This window comes from Pseudophryne corroboree, chromosome 11, assembly GCF_028390025.1.
Source record: "Pseudophryne corroboree isolate aPseCor3 chromosome 11, aPseCor3.hap2, whole genome shotgun sequence".
NCBI classification, from domain to species: domain Eukaryota; kingdom Metazoa; phylum Chordata; class Amphibia; order Anura; family Myobatrachidae; genus Pseudophryne; species Pseudophryne corroboree.
This window is the reverse complement of record NC_086454.1, coordinates 332,935,517-332,948,573: the sequence shown is the minus strand read 5'-3', so window position 1 is coordinate 332,948,573 and position 13,057 is coordinate 332,935,517. Positions and strand designations below refer to the sequence as shown.

The 13,057-nt window shown below is 50.2% G+C and overlaps 1 protein-coding gene across 1 annotated transcript in view; it reads right to left on the bottom strand.

Moving 5' to 3' along the window:
• Positions 1 to 955: 955 nt before the first annotated feature.
• The window catches only part of ATMIN (ATM interactor), a 47,710-nt gene continuing 35,608 nt past the window's right edge, over positions 956 to 13,057 (bottom strand). The window contains exons 3-4 of the mRNA XM_063945771.1: positions 10,425 to 10,624; positions 956 to 3,572 (exon numbers count right to left, since the gene is read on the bottom strand). Coding sequence (XP_063801841.1) covers positions 1,820 to 3,572; positions 10,425 to 10,624 — 1,953 coding nt within the window. The 3' untranslated portion in view covers positions 956 to 1,819. The remainder of the gene's footprint in view (positions 3,573 to 10,424; positions 10,625 to 13,057) is intronic.

Here is a 13,057-nt window from a genome sequence, read left to right as displayed (position 1 = left end):
CGTCAGGTGTGTCACTAGTTACTGGGTAGGACGCGCGCGTCAGGTGTGTCACTAGTTACTGGGTAGGACGCGCGCGTCAGGTGTGTCACTAGTTACTGGGTAGGACGCGCGCGTCAGGTGTGTCACTAGTTACTGGGTAGGACGCGCGCGTCAGGTGTGTCACTAGTGACTGGGTAGGACGCGCGCGTCAGGTGTGTCACTAGTGACTGGGTAGGACGCGCGCGTCAGGTGTGTCACTAGTGACTGGGTAGGACGCGCGCGTCAGGTGTGTCACTAGTGAATGTGTAGGACGCGCGCGTCAGGTGTGTCACTAGTGAATGTGTAGGACGTGCGCGTCAGGTGTGTCACTAGTGAATGTGTAGGACGTGCATGTCAGGTGTGTCACTAGTGAATGTGTAGGACGTGCATGTCAGGTGTGTCACTAGTGAATGTGTAGGACGTGCATGTCAGGTGTGTCACTAGTGAATGTGTAGGACGTGCATGTCAGGTGTGTCACTAGTGAATGTGTAGGACGTGCATGTCAGGTGTGTCACTAGTGAATGTGTAGGACGTGCATGTCAGGTGTGTCACTAGTGAATGTGTAGGACGTGCATGTCAGGTGTGTCACTAGTGAATGTGTAGGACGTGCATGTCAGGTGTGTCACTAGTGCAGGCATGTCCAAACTGCGGCCCTCCAGCTGTTGAGAAACTACACATCCCAGCATGACCTGACACAGCTTTAGCATTCTCTGACAGCAAAACTGTGTCAGGGCATGCTGGGATATGTAGTTTCACAACAGCTGGAGGGCCGCAGTTTGAACATGCCTGCACTAGTATCTAGTGACTGGGTAGGACGTGCACGTCAGGTGTGTCTCTAGTGACTGGGGTAGGACGTGCGTGTCAGGTGTGTCACTAGTGACTGGGTAGAACGTGCACGTCAGGTGTCACTAGTAACTGGGTAGGACGTGCACGTCAGGTGTCACTAGTGACTGGGTAGGACGTGCACGTCAGGTGTCACTAGTGACTGGGTAGGACGTGCACGTCAGGTGTCACTAGTGACTGGGTAGGACGTGCGTGTCAGGTGTAGTGACTGGGTAGGACGTGCACGTCAGGTGTGTCACTAGTGACTGGGTAGAACGTGCACGTCAGGTGTCACTAGTGACTGGGTAGGACGTGCGTGTCAGGTGTAGTGACTGGGTAGGACGTGCACGTCAGGTGTGTCACTAGTGACTGGGTAGGACGTGCGTGTCAGGTGTGTCACTAGTGACTGGGTAGGACGTGCACGTCAGGTGTGTCACTAGTGACTGGGTAGGACGTGCGTGTCCCCCTCCCGTGTCTGCCATTGAGATATTTTAAGCCAATCTTCTGTGGTTTCTATTCCACCTTCAAAACAGACTTAGCATATAGTAACTCTCCCGTGTCTATTGGTATAAATTAGTGTAAAAAACAAAGTTGAACATATTACCGTTAGACACTCTTTATAATCACAGTATAAATAATTCACAATGAAAATCAAATAAATAAAGTGCTTTTCTAGTTGTTATAGCCAATATACAAAAGAGACCATACTTATACAATTGTTGTGTACAGCAAGACATGCATTTCAGATTTAACGCAAAATAGGTTTGTAAAGCTCATTAGGCTATGGCAGGTTGTCTGCGCCTTACTAAGGAAGGCTCGGAGCCTGCCAACACGTTTCATAAAGGCTACAGTGGAGTACAGAAGCGGCACGGTTTGCTCTTGCAAAATACATTAAGACATGCAGGGACAAACCAATAAATAGAAGGGGGGAAAGGTGCTCATTCACTGCTATCGATGATTGCTTTTGGAGGTACATGGTTCAGTTGCCAGATTTGTCCGTGGAGAACAAAGAGAACCTCTCCTCACAAGTCTGGGTTTCCACGGAGCTGAACTGAGACTCCATTGTGTTCCACGCCAGATCTGCAAGTAGGAAGTCATCCATTGCAGTCTGGGTCTCGTTGCTGGTAAGGAATAAGCTTCCGAGTGTTTCAAAGCAGCTGTCTGTGGTCTGCGTCTCAGCGCTGTTCTGTTGTACGGAACCGTCCAGCGGAGGGCAGGGCATATCTTTGCTGGCTGCGTCACCATTCGCTTGGCTCTCCGCATCGGACGAGTCCGTGCTAATGGAGAAGCTAGACTGTTTCAGGATATTACCTAGACGCAAGTGAGCGTTATTATCCAGAAAGAAATTCAGGTCGGTTTGGGTCTGCGTATCAAACATTTCCATGCCCATGAGGTTGGAGTTTCCTTTGTTAGAGAACGAATGAGTAGAGTCATCTGAAAATAAGAAATCAGTTTGTGTCTCGATATCCAGATATTCAGAGTTGAGGTTCCCCAGCACACTCTGGTCCGTCTGAGTCTGGATATTGGATGCGGAGAAGAACTCCTCGATGTCAAAATCTATGCTGGGGTTGGGGTTACAACTGGAGGACAGTTGGGCATCGCCCCCTGACAATAGGCCGCGGCTATCCATGGATTGGCTGGAGATATTGTCAGAAAGGATTTTTTCTAGGTCGCTCAAAAGCTCCATTGTTTGAGTCTGGTTATCAGTCATGTTCTGAGATGGGAACGGCCCATTTTGTGTATTAAAGTTCATGAACGTAGACTTCATTTCCTCTTCCCTTATTTCCTTGATCTCATCGTTGTCCAAGAGGTTCTGACCTAAGTTGCCAGAAATATAACAGTCTGCTGCCTGACTTGTTTGCGTCGATACAGTGTAAAGAGAGTTGGTGCCGCCAAAGAGATCATCACACATGACAGACTGGTCCACCAGCAACGGGTTGTCTCTTGGAAAAGAGATTGTGTTCGTTTGAGTTTCCCGGGAAACTCCGTAATTTACGCAAGGACTGTCCGAGACCTCCGACAGAGATGCCGCACTTCCCTGAAGTGTTTGAGTCTCAACACTGATAGGCAGGGACATCTGGGCACTGAATGACAAGTCTGTTTGGGAACAGGAGGATACATAGGAGTCACTGGGAATCCAGGGGTTGCTTGGTAATAGGTTAGAAGCAAAGTATGATAAGTCCGTCTGAACATCAGACGTGATTCTGGTTTTGGTGGACGAGCTGCTCCCTTCCATATTGACTTGCACATAAGAGTTTACAGAACCTAGTGAACTGTACCCTTCATTTCTAGCCTGAGAGAGGTTATTCGGTACGGAAGCCTCAGCATCCACACTTGGGAGAACCGTCCCATTAAAATGAGGTACAATTTGTAACGTACTCATGACGGAGCCTTGATTATTGACTGCCACGACCATATGTTTCATAGGACATTCAGAAGAAGAAACGAAGACAGGCAAGTGGGCCAGTTGCATTACTGGTAGCTTAATTATAGTTAGCTTAGGCTTTGGTAACAAGAGTTTTTGGGCTTGATATGGTTGCAGAGGAGCACTCTCTGTAACATAGGAATTAGTGTACATTTCACTGGCCGGCCGTGCCTTTAACTCTGCCATCTGCTGGTCAGCTGTAGTAACTGCAGCTGCAGAAAGACTGTGTGCCAATGCTCTCTCCTCGCAAACCGTATTCTGTCTTTGCTTTGATGCTTCAATTTTTCTCTTCTTCACAGGTGGGTCTCTGCAAGTCAAGGAGAAATTACTTTCAGGCCTCGTCACTCAATAGGACAGACTAGTTTCCTTTTCTAACATATTAACCTGAACGGAATTAAGCAGCCTTCATAAGCTATAGATGCAGCCAGGCTCATCCTTACCGTGATGCATATGCATGGGAATACACATCACAGCAAGCTGCGTTCACAACGTAGGAATGAATGGACGCGTGCATGTGGAAGCGAGCGACTCATTCGCAGGGACACTAGTCGCGTACGCATCGCATCATGGATGAGCGTGGCTTACATCTGTATCCTACTCCAGTACATCCTCTCTATACTCCACACCCTCCTGACCCCTGGCCAGCATTACTGTGTGACCATATCATGCAGCCTTTGCAATCTGTCTGGACCATTATGCAATAGATAGCACCTGTCCACGTGTATCAATGCCTGTTCTCCCTATAGATTGTAAACTTGTGAGCAGGGCCCTCCTACCTCTAGGTCTGTCTGTTATTACCCAGTTCTGTTCTATTGCTGTTGTTCCAATTGTAAAGTGTAACGGAATATGCTGCGCTATAAGAAACAGTTAATAAAACATATGAAATGATAAATAAGTCAGCTGAAGTAGCAATCCCATTTTTCCTTTTTTTTTTTTTTTTTTTAATATTGAAAGTACCTTTTAAATATACACGGTCGAGTCATATTATGACCACCTCCTACATTTGACATCGGCAACGCATCGCCTATGAAGTGCGTCACGTTGTGCGTTCGCATGGTGGGTATACAAAGTGTGCGACAGGCCGTCTGCACATGTATCACTCGTCGCAGTCATGGGTAAAAGGGGCGATTTATCAGAGTTGCAAAAATAAGAATTTACTTACCGATAATTCTATTTCTCGTAGTCCGTAGTGGATGCTGGGACTTCCGTAAGGACCATGGGGAATAGCGGCTCCGCAGGAGACTGGGCACAAAAGTAAAAGCTTTAGACTAGCTGGTGTGCACTGGCTCCTCCCCCTATGACCCTCCTCCAAGCCTCAGTTAGGATACTGTGCCCGGACGAGCGTACATAATAAGGAAGGATTTTGAATCCCGGGTAAGACTCATACCAGCCACACCAAACACACCATACAACCTGTGATCTGAACCCAGTTAACAGTATGATAAACGTAGGAGCCTCTGAAAAGATGGCTCACAACAATAAACAACCCGATTTTTTTGTAACAATAACTATATACACAAGTATTGCAGACAATCCGCACTTGGGATGGGCGCCCAGCATCCACTACGGACTACGAGAAATAGAATTATCGGTAAGTAAATTCTTATTTTCTCTGACGTCCTAGTGGATGCTGGGACTTCCGTAAGGACCAAGGGATTATACCAAAGCTCCCAAACGGGCGGGAGAGTGCGGATGACTCTGCAGCACCGAATGAGAGAACTCCAGGTCCTCCTCAGCCAGGGTATCGAATTTGTAAAATTTTGCAAACGTGTTTGCCCCTGACCAAGTAGCTGCTCGGCAAAGTTGTAAAGCCGAGACCCCTCGGGCAGCCGCCCAAGATGAGCCCACTTTCCTTGTGGAATGGGCTTTAACAGATTTTGGCTGTGGCAGTCCTGCCACAGAATGTGCAAGCTGAATTGTACTACAAATCCAACGAGCAATCGTCTGCTTAGAAGCAGGAGCACCCAGCTTGTTGGGTGCATACAGGATAAACAGCGAGTCAGATTTTCTGACTCCAGCCGTCCTGGAAACATATTTTCAGGGCCCTGACTACGTCCAACAACTTGGAGTCCTCCAAGTCCCTAGTAGCCGCAGGCACCACAATAGGTTGGTTCATGTGAAACGCTGAAACCACCTTAGGGAGAAATTGACGACGAGTCCTCAATTCTGCCCTGTCTGAATGAAAAATTAGGTAAGGGCTTTTATATGACAAAGCCGCCAATTCTGAGACACGCCTGGCTGACGCCAGAGCTAACAGCATGACCACCTTCCATGTGAGATATCTTAATTCCACAGTGGTGAGTGGTTCAAACCAATGTGATTTTAGGAACCCTAAAACTACATTGAGATCCCAAGGTGCCACTGGTGGCACAAAAGGAGGCTGTATATGCAGTACCCCCTTGACAAACGTCTGAACTTCAGGCACTGAAGCCAGTTCTTTCTGGAAGAAGATCGACAGGGCCGAAATCTGAACCTTAATGGATCCTAATTTTAGGCCCATAGACAGTCCTGCTTGCAGGAAATGCAGGAAACGACCCAGTTGAAATTCCTCTGTGGGGGCCTTCTTGGCCTCACACCACGCAACATATTTCCGCCAAATGCGGTGATAATGTTTCGCGGTTACATCCTTCCTGGCTTTGATCAGGGTAGGGATGACTTCATCTGGAATGCCTTTTTCCATCAGGATCCGGCGTTCAACCGCCATGCCGTCAAACGCAGCCGCGGTAAGTCTTGGAACAGACAAGGTCCCTGCTGGAGCAGGTCCTTTCTTAGAGGTAGAGGCCACGGGTCCTCCGTGAGCATCTCTTGCAGTTCCGGGTACCAAGTTCTTCTTGGCCAATCCGGAGCCACGAGTATAGTTCTTACTCCTCTCCTTCTTATGATTCTCAGTACTTTGGGTATGAGAGGCAGAGGAGGGAACACATACACCGACTGGTACACCCACGGTGTTACCAGAGCGTCCACCGCTATTGCCTGAGGGTCCCTTGACCTGGCGCAATATCTGTCCAGTTTTTTGTTGAGACGGGACGCCATCATGTCCACCTTTGGTTTTTCGCAACGGTTTACAATCACTTGGAAGACTTCTGGGTGAAGTCCCCACTCCCCCGGGTGGAGGTCGTGTCTGCTGAGGAAGTCTGCTTCCCAGTTGTCCACTCCCGGAATGAACACTGCTGACAGTGCCACCACATGATTTTCCGCCCAGCGGAGAATCCTTGCAGCTTCTGCCATTGCCCTCCTGCTTCTTGTGCCGCCCTGTCTGTTGACGTGGGCGACTGCCGTGATGTTGTCCGATTGGATCAATACCGACTGACCCTGAAGCAGAGGCCTTGCTTGACTTAGGGCATTGTAAATGGCCCTTAGTTCCAGAATATTTATGTGAAGAGACGTTTCCATGCTTGACCACAAGCCCTGGACATTTCTTCCCTGTGTGACTGCTCCCCAGCCTCTCAGACTGGCATCCGTGGTCACCAGCATCCAATCCTGAATGCCGAATCTGCGGCCCTCTAGAAGATGAGCACTCTGTAACCACCACAGGAGAGACACCCTTGTCCTTGGAGATAGGGTTATCCGCTGATGCATCTGAAGATGCGATCCGGACCATTTGTCCAGCAGATCCCACTGAAAAGTTCTTGCATGGAATCTTCCGAATGGAATTGCTTCGTAAGAAGCCACCATTTTTCCCAGGACTCTCGTGCATTGATGCACTGACACTTGGCCTGGTTTTAGGAGGTTCCTGACTAGCTCGGATAACTCCCTGGCCTTCTCCTCCGGGAGAAACACCTTTTTCTGGACTGTGTCCAGAATCATCCCCAGGAACAGTAGACGTGTTGTTGGAATCAGCTGTGATTTTGGGATATTTAGAATCCACCCGTGCTGACGTAGCACTACCTGAGACAGTGCTACTCCGACCTCCAACTGTTCTCTGGACCTTGCCCTTATCAGGAGATCGTCCAAGTAAGGGATAATTAAGACGCCTTTTCTTCGAAGAAGAATCATCATTTCGGCCATTACCTTGGTAAAGACCCGAGGTGCCGTGGACAATCCAAACGGCAGCGTCTGAAACTGATAATGACAGTTTTGAACCACAAACCTGAGGTACCCCTGGTGAGAAGGGAAGATTGGGACATGGAGATAAGCATCTTTGATGTCCAGAGATACCATATAGTCCCCTTCTTCCAGGTTCGCTATCACTGCTCTGAGTGATTCCATCTTGAATTTGAACCTTTTTATGTAAGTGTTCAAGGATTTTAGATTTAAAATTGGTCTCACCGAGCCGTCCGGCTTCGGTACCACAAACAGCGTGGAATAATACCCCTTTCCCTGTTGTAGGAGGGGTACCTTGATTATCACCTGCTGGGAATATAGCTTGTGAATGGCTTCCAATACTGCCTCCCTGTCGGAGGGAGACGTTGGAAGAGCAGACTTCAGGAATCGGCGAGGGGGAGACGTCTCGAATTCCAATTTGTACCCCTGTGATACTACCTGCAGGATCCAGGGGTCCACTTGCGAGTGAGCCCACTGCGCGTTGAAATTTTTGAGACGGGCCCCCACCGTGTCTTTTTCTGCTGAGAGGTGACCTGGGGTAAAAAGGTGGACTTTCCAGCCGTTGCCGTGGCCACCAGGTCTGATAGACCGACCCCAAATAACTCCTCCCCTTTATCTTGATGCCAGGGTGCAAATATCCCTCTGTGCATCTCGCATATATAGTAATGCATCCTTTAAATGCTCTATAGTTAATAAAATACTGTCCCTATCCAGGGTATCAATATTTTCAGTCAGGGAATCCGACCAAGCCACTCCAGCACTGCACATCCAGGCTGAGGCGATTGCTGGTCGCAGTATAACACCAGTATGTGTGTATATACCTTTTAGGATATTTTCCAGCCTTCTATCAGCTGGTTCCTTGAGGGCGGCCGTATCAGGAGACGGTAACGCCACTTGTTTTGATAAGCGTGTGAGCGCCTTATCTACCCTAGGGGGTGTTTCCCAACGTGCCCTAACCTCTGGCAGGAAAGGGTATAGTGCCAATAATTTGTTAGAAATCAGCAGTTTTTTATCGGGGGAAACCCACGCTTTATCACACACCTCATTTAATTCCTCTGATTCAGGAAAAACTACTGGTAGTTTTTTCACACCCCACATAATACCCTTTTTTGTGGTACTTGTAGTGTCAGAAATGTTCAATGCCTCCTTCATTGCCGTGATCATGTAACGTGTGGCCCTACTGGACATTACGTTTGTCTCCTCACCGTCGACACTGGATTCAGTATCCGTGTCTGGGTCTGTGTCGACCATCTGAGGTAACGGGCGTTTTAGCGCCCCTGACGGTGTCTGAGACGCCTGAACAGGCGCTAACTGATTTGCCGGCTGTCTCATGTCGTCAACAGTTTTTTGCAAAGTGCTGACATTGTCACGTAATTCTTTAAATACGACCATCCAGTCAGGTGTCGACTCCCTAGGGGGTGACATCACTAACACAGGCAATTGCTCTGCTTCCACATCATTTTCCTCCTCATACATGTCGACACAATCGTACCGACACCCAGCACACACACAGGGAATGCTCTGATAGAGGACAGGACCCCACTAGCCCTTTGGGGAGACAGAGGGAGAGTTTGCCAGCACACACCAGAGCGCTATATATATACAGGGATAACCTTATATAAGTGTTACTCCCTGTTATAGCTGCTGTATTTATATATTAGCTGCCAATAGTGCCCCCCCTCTCTGTTTTACCCTGTTTCTGTAGTGCAGGACTGCAGGGGAGAGTCAGGGAGCCGTCCTTCCAGCGGAGCTGTGAAAGAAAATGGCGCTTGTGTGCTGAGGAGAAAGGCTCCGCCCCCTTCACGGCGGCCTTTTCTCACGCTTTTTTCAGGAAAACTGGCAGGGGTTAAATGCATCCATATAGCCCAGGAGCTATATGTGATGCATTTCTTTAGCCATATAAGGTTTTTACAGTGTTTTATTGCGTCTCAGGGCGCTCCCCCCCCCCAGCGCCCTGCACCCTCAGTGACCGGAGTGTGAAGTGTGCTGAGAGCAATGGCGCACAGCTGCAGTGCTGTGCGCTACCTTATTGAAGACAGGAACGTCTTCTGCCGCCGATTTTCCCGGACCTCTTCGCTCTTCTGGCTCTGTAAGGGGGCCGGCGGCGCGGCTCCGGGACCCATCCAGGCTGGACCTGTGATCGTCCCTCTGGAGCTAATGTCCAGTAGCCAAGAAGCCCAATCCACTCTGCACGCAGGTGAGTTCGCTTCTTCTCCCCTTAGTCCCTCGATGCAGTGAGCCTGTTGCCAGCAGGTCTCACTGAAAATAAAAAACCTAAACTAAAACTTTCACTAAGAAGCTCAGGAGAGCCCCTAGTGTGCACCCTTCTCGTTCGGGCACAGAGATCTAACTGAGGCTTGGAGGAGGGTCATAGGGGGAGGAGCCAGTGCACACCAGGTAGTTCTAAAGCTTTACTTTTGTGCCCAGTCTCCTGCGGAGCCGCTATTCCCCATGGTCCTTACGGAAGTCCCAGCATCCACTAGGACGTCAGAGAAAAGGGAGGGAGGATCATCGGCTTCCGAGCCAAAGGTGGCAGTATATCTGACACAGCGCAGTGTGTAACCTGTCCGCGTGCTGCTGCGGTGACGGTGTATTGTGACTGGACAAATGGCACCATTGCGAATTACCGACGTGGAAACGGCGGAGCACCACGTGCCATTGATGTGAGAGGTGAACGTCTGCTACGAAGGTGCGTGAGGGCCGACCGACACGCTACAGCGGAGCGGCTAACCGTCAGCAGGAACCTGTGTCTAACTTGATAGTTCAGCAGACATGTAGCTGCTGTCCGTGCCGCACACGGCGGTAACTCCGGCTACTAGCTGGTGGTCATAATAATCTCACTTGACCGTGTATAAATGCATGTCATGTTTGTTAGCTACCCCTACTAATTCTGAAATCATTCTTTGAGCCTCTCTGAAGCATAGACGAGATTGTCTGCTTGCAGCATGTCATGTGGTGTCTGGTGGGGGTGACAGAGCAGCTATCATGTGTTCCAGAGCTCCTCTGCTTAGTGGCTCATGCACCACTGTGCACCCTTAATAGCAGAGAGAGAATTCTTTCATGAGATTGCTGCTTGAAAGAGAAATGTTGTGCAAATGATTTAGAAGTGTTTCACCTGTGCTCGATGGGAATCTCATGGCCCATTCTATGGGTGTGTGACAACAGCGCCGTTCTGCTGGCATAAGGGCAGCCGCACGTGCACTTAAAGGTCTTTCCGCAGTACCCGACGTGCCGCTTTAAGTCCCACTCTGTGCCGTAGGAGTTCCCACACTTCTCACATTTGTGCTTCTTTTCGGCATGCATTTTCATGAAGTGCTGAAATAAGGAAGATTACGGTTATACACTGACCAGCCACAATTCTGCCACGATCCTCCCAAAGCATAACCAGCCCCGATCCTCCCACAGCATAACCAGCCCCGATCCTCCCACAGCATAACCAGCCCCGATCCTCCCACAGCAGGCAAGTTCTCTACACATTTCATCTCATCTCTCCATTATAAAAATGATGGATAAAGAACTAGAATGAGTCTTAAAGTGAAACTAAATCCCCACATGACCACGTACCGTTCATATGTATAACTTACCAGAACCACTCACCATTATCTATGGACACAGCCTGTTGCGGGTTTTTTTTGTAGTTATTACCTCTTTAGTATAATTTGCCCTCCCATTCTAGACCGGTCACTCTCATAGTGACTGGTGAGAACTGGGCAGACACCAGCTATTGCTTTGAGCAGGTTTTCCCAACGTCAGTCCTCAAGGCCCACTAACAGTCCAGTCAACACAGCAATTAGGTCAACATGGATTTTCACATATCTTTTTTTGAACTTTTTCATACTTTACGATCCACGTGGACTGCGATTGGGAACGGTAACCTGTGCCGAGCGCAGCGGAGCGAGACACCTTGCCTTCGCACGAATTGGCGTTCCTGGTCACTTTATGAGGAAAACGACACAAAATAACCCTCATGTCAACATTTTTCCATGTCGACATTTTCAAGGTGCCAACCTAGTGTCTGTCGACCAATAGTGGTGACCCAACAAACCCATTCAGATTTAAACCCTTTAGTTTATCTATAAGTGTGACTAGCTTCCATTAGTGCCCACTGGTTTATACAGTCTGCTGTAATAGGTCTGTAGTAACTGCAGAAAGTACAGTACATGAAGTGACCCAGACTGCACGGCCAGGATAAGAATATAGTCAGCGTTCCACCAGATACAGTGGGGCAGACGTATTAAGCAGTGCCGTAACTAGACATTTTAGCGCTGTGTGCAAAAAAATAGCATCGGCGCCCCCCTTTCCATATTTAAAATAGGGCCAGAGGCACGCAACCAAAATGTACGGCGTGGCTTCATGGGAAAGAGGCGTAACCACAAAATACCAATTCATATTAAACTACACAGTAGTCTCCATTGTTCAAATTACGGCAGGCGGAGCTCCCCGTCCCACACGCCGGCAGGTCAGAGCTCCCCTTTACACATGCCGGCAGGCGGAGCTCCCCTTCACACACGACGGCAGGCGGAGCTCCCCGTCCCACACGCCGGCAGGTCAGAGCTCCCCTTCACACATGCCGGCAGGCGGAGCTCCCCTTCACACATGCCGGCAGGCGGAGCTCCCCTTCACACATGCCGGCAGGCGGAGCTCCCCTTCACACATGCCGGCAGGCGGAGCTCCCCTTCACACATGCCGGCAGGCGGAGCTCCCCTTCACACATGCCGGCAGGCGGAGCTCCCCTTCACACATGCCGGCAGGCGGAGCTCCCCTTCACACACGCCGGCAGGCGGAGCTCCCCGTCCCACACGCCGGCAGGTCAGAGCTCCCCTTCACACATGCCGGCAGGCGGAGCTCCCCTTCACACATGCCGGCAGGCGGAGCTCCCCTTCACACATGCCGGCAGGCGGAGCTCCCCTTCACACATGCCGGCAGGCGGAGCTCCCCTTCACACATGCCGGCAGGCGGAGCTCCCCTTCACACATGCCGGCAGGCGGAGCTCCCCTTCACACATGCCGGCAGGCGGAGCTCCCCTTCACACATGCCGGCAGGCGGAGCACATTACACCCCCCCCCCCCCCTAACCTTAGGGTGTGGTGTACTGTAGTGCAGCCACTTGCATGATTTCACCTTCCTGTGGCTGTGCTGCTGCCGGCTCCTGACCCAGCGCTCCCTCTGTACACTGCACTAAAGGCCAAAAGGGGGGGGGGGGGGGGGGCGCGGGTGCGCTGCACACGGGTAATTTAGTGATAGCCAGCGCTGCCGCTGACTGTATGCGGCAGAGGCTTTCGCTGGTCAGAGCTTGGCTGCGGGCGCCAGATGCTGCAAGGGCACACAGGGGAAGGGACTCGAGAGGAGAGTCTGCCAGCAGGGGGAATATGCAGACACCCGGGGTGTATGTGGAAGGTGCGCCCACAGGGAAAATCCGCTGTGGGCAATGCACCTTCTGCACGCGCCTAGTTAAGGCCCTGGTATTAAGCCTGGAGAAGTGATAAGTGGACAGTGATAACACCCCAGCCAGTCAGCTCCTGTTATTTTTCAAACCCGTAATGATTGGCTGGTGCATTATCACCTTCCACTTATCACTTCTCCAGGCTTAATACATCTGCCCCAATGTTCCTAGTGTCCAGCTCTCCACTGAGGCGAGATGTGCAGCCCACATCACCCATTGCTCTTCTGCCTGGTGTATACACAGTAGAGGTGTACTCTGCAATTACATGGGGTGGGCATCTGGTACACGTCATAAACAACTAGTATT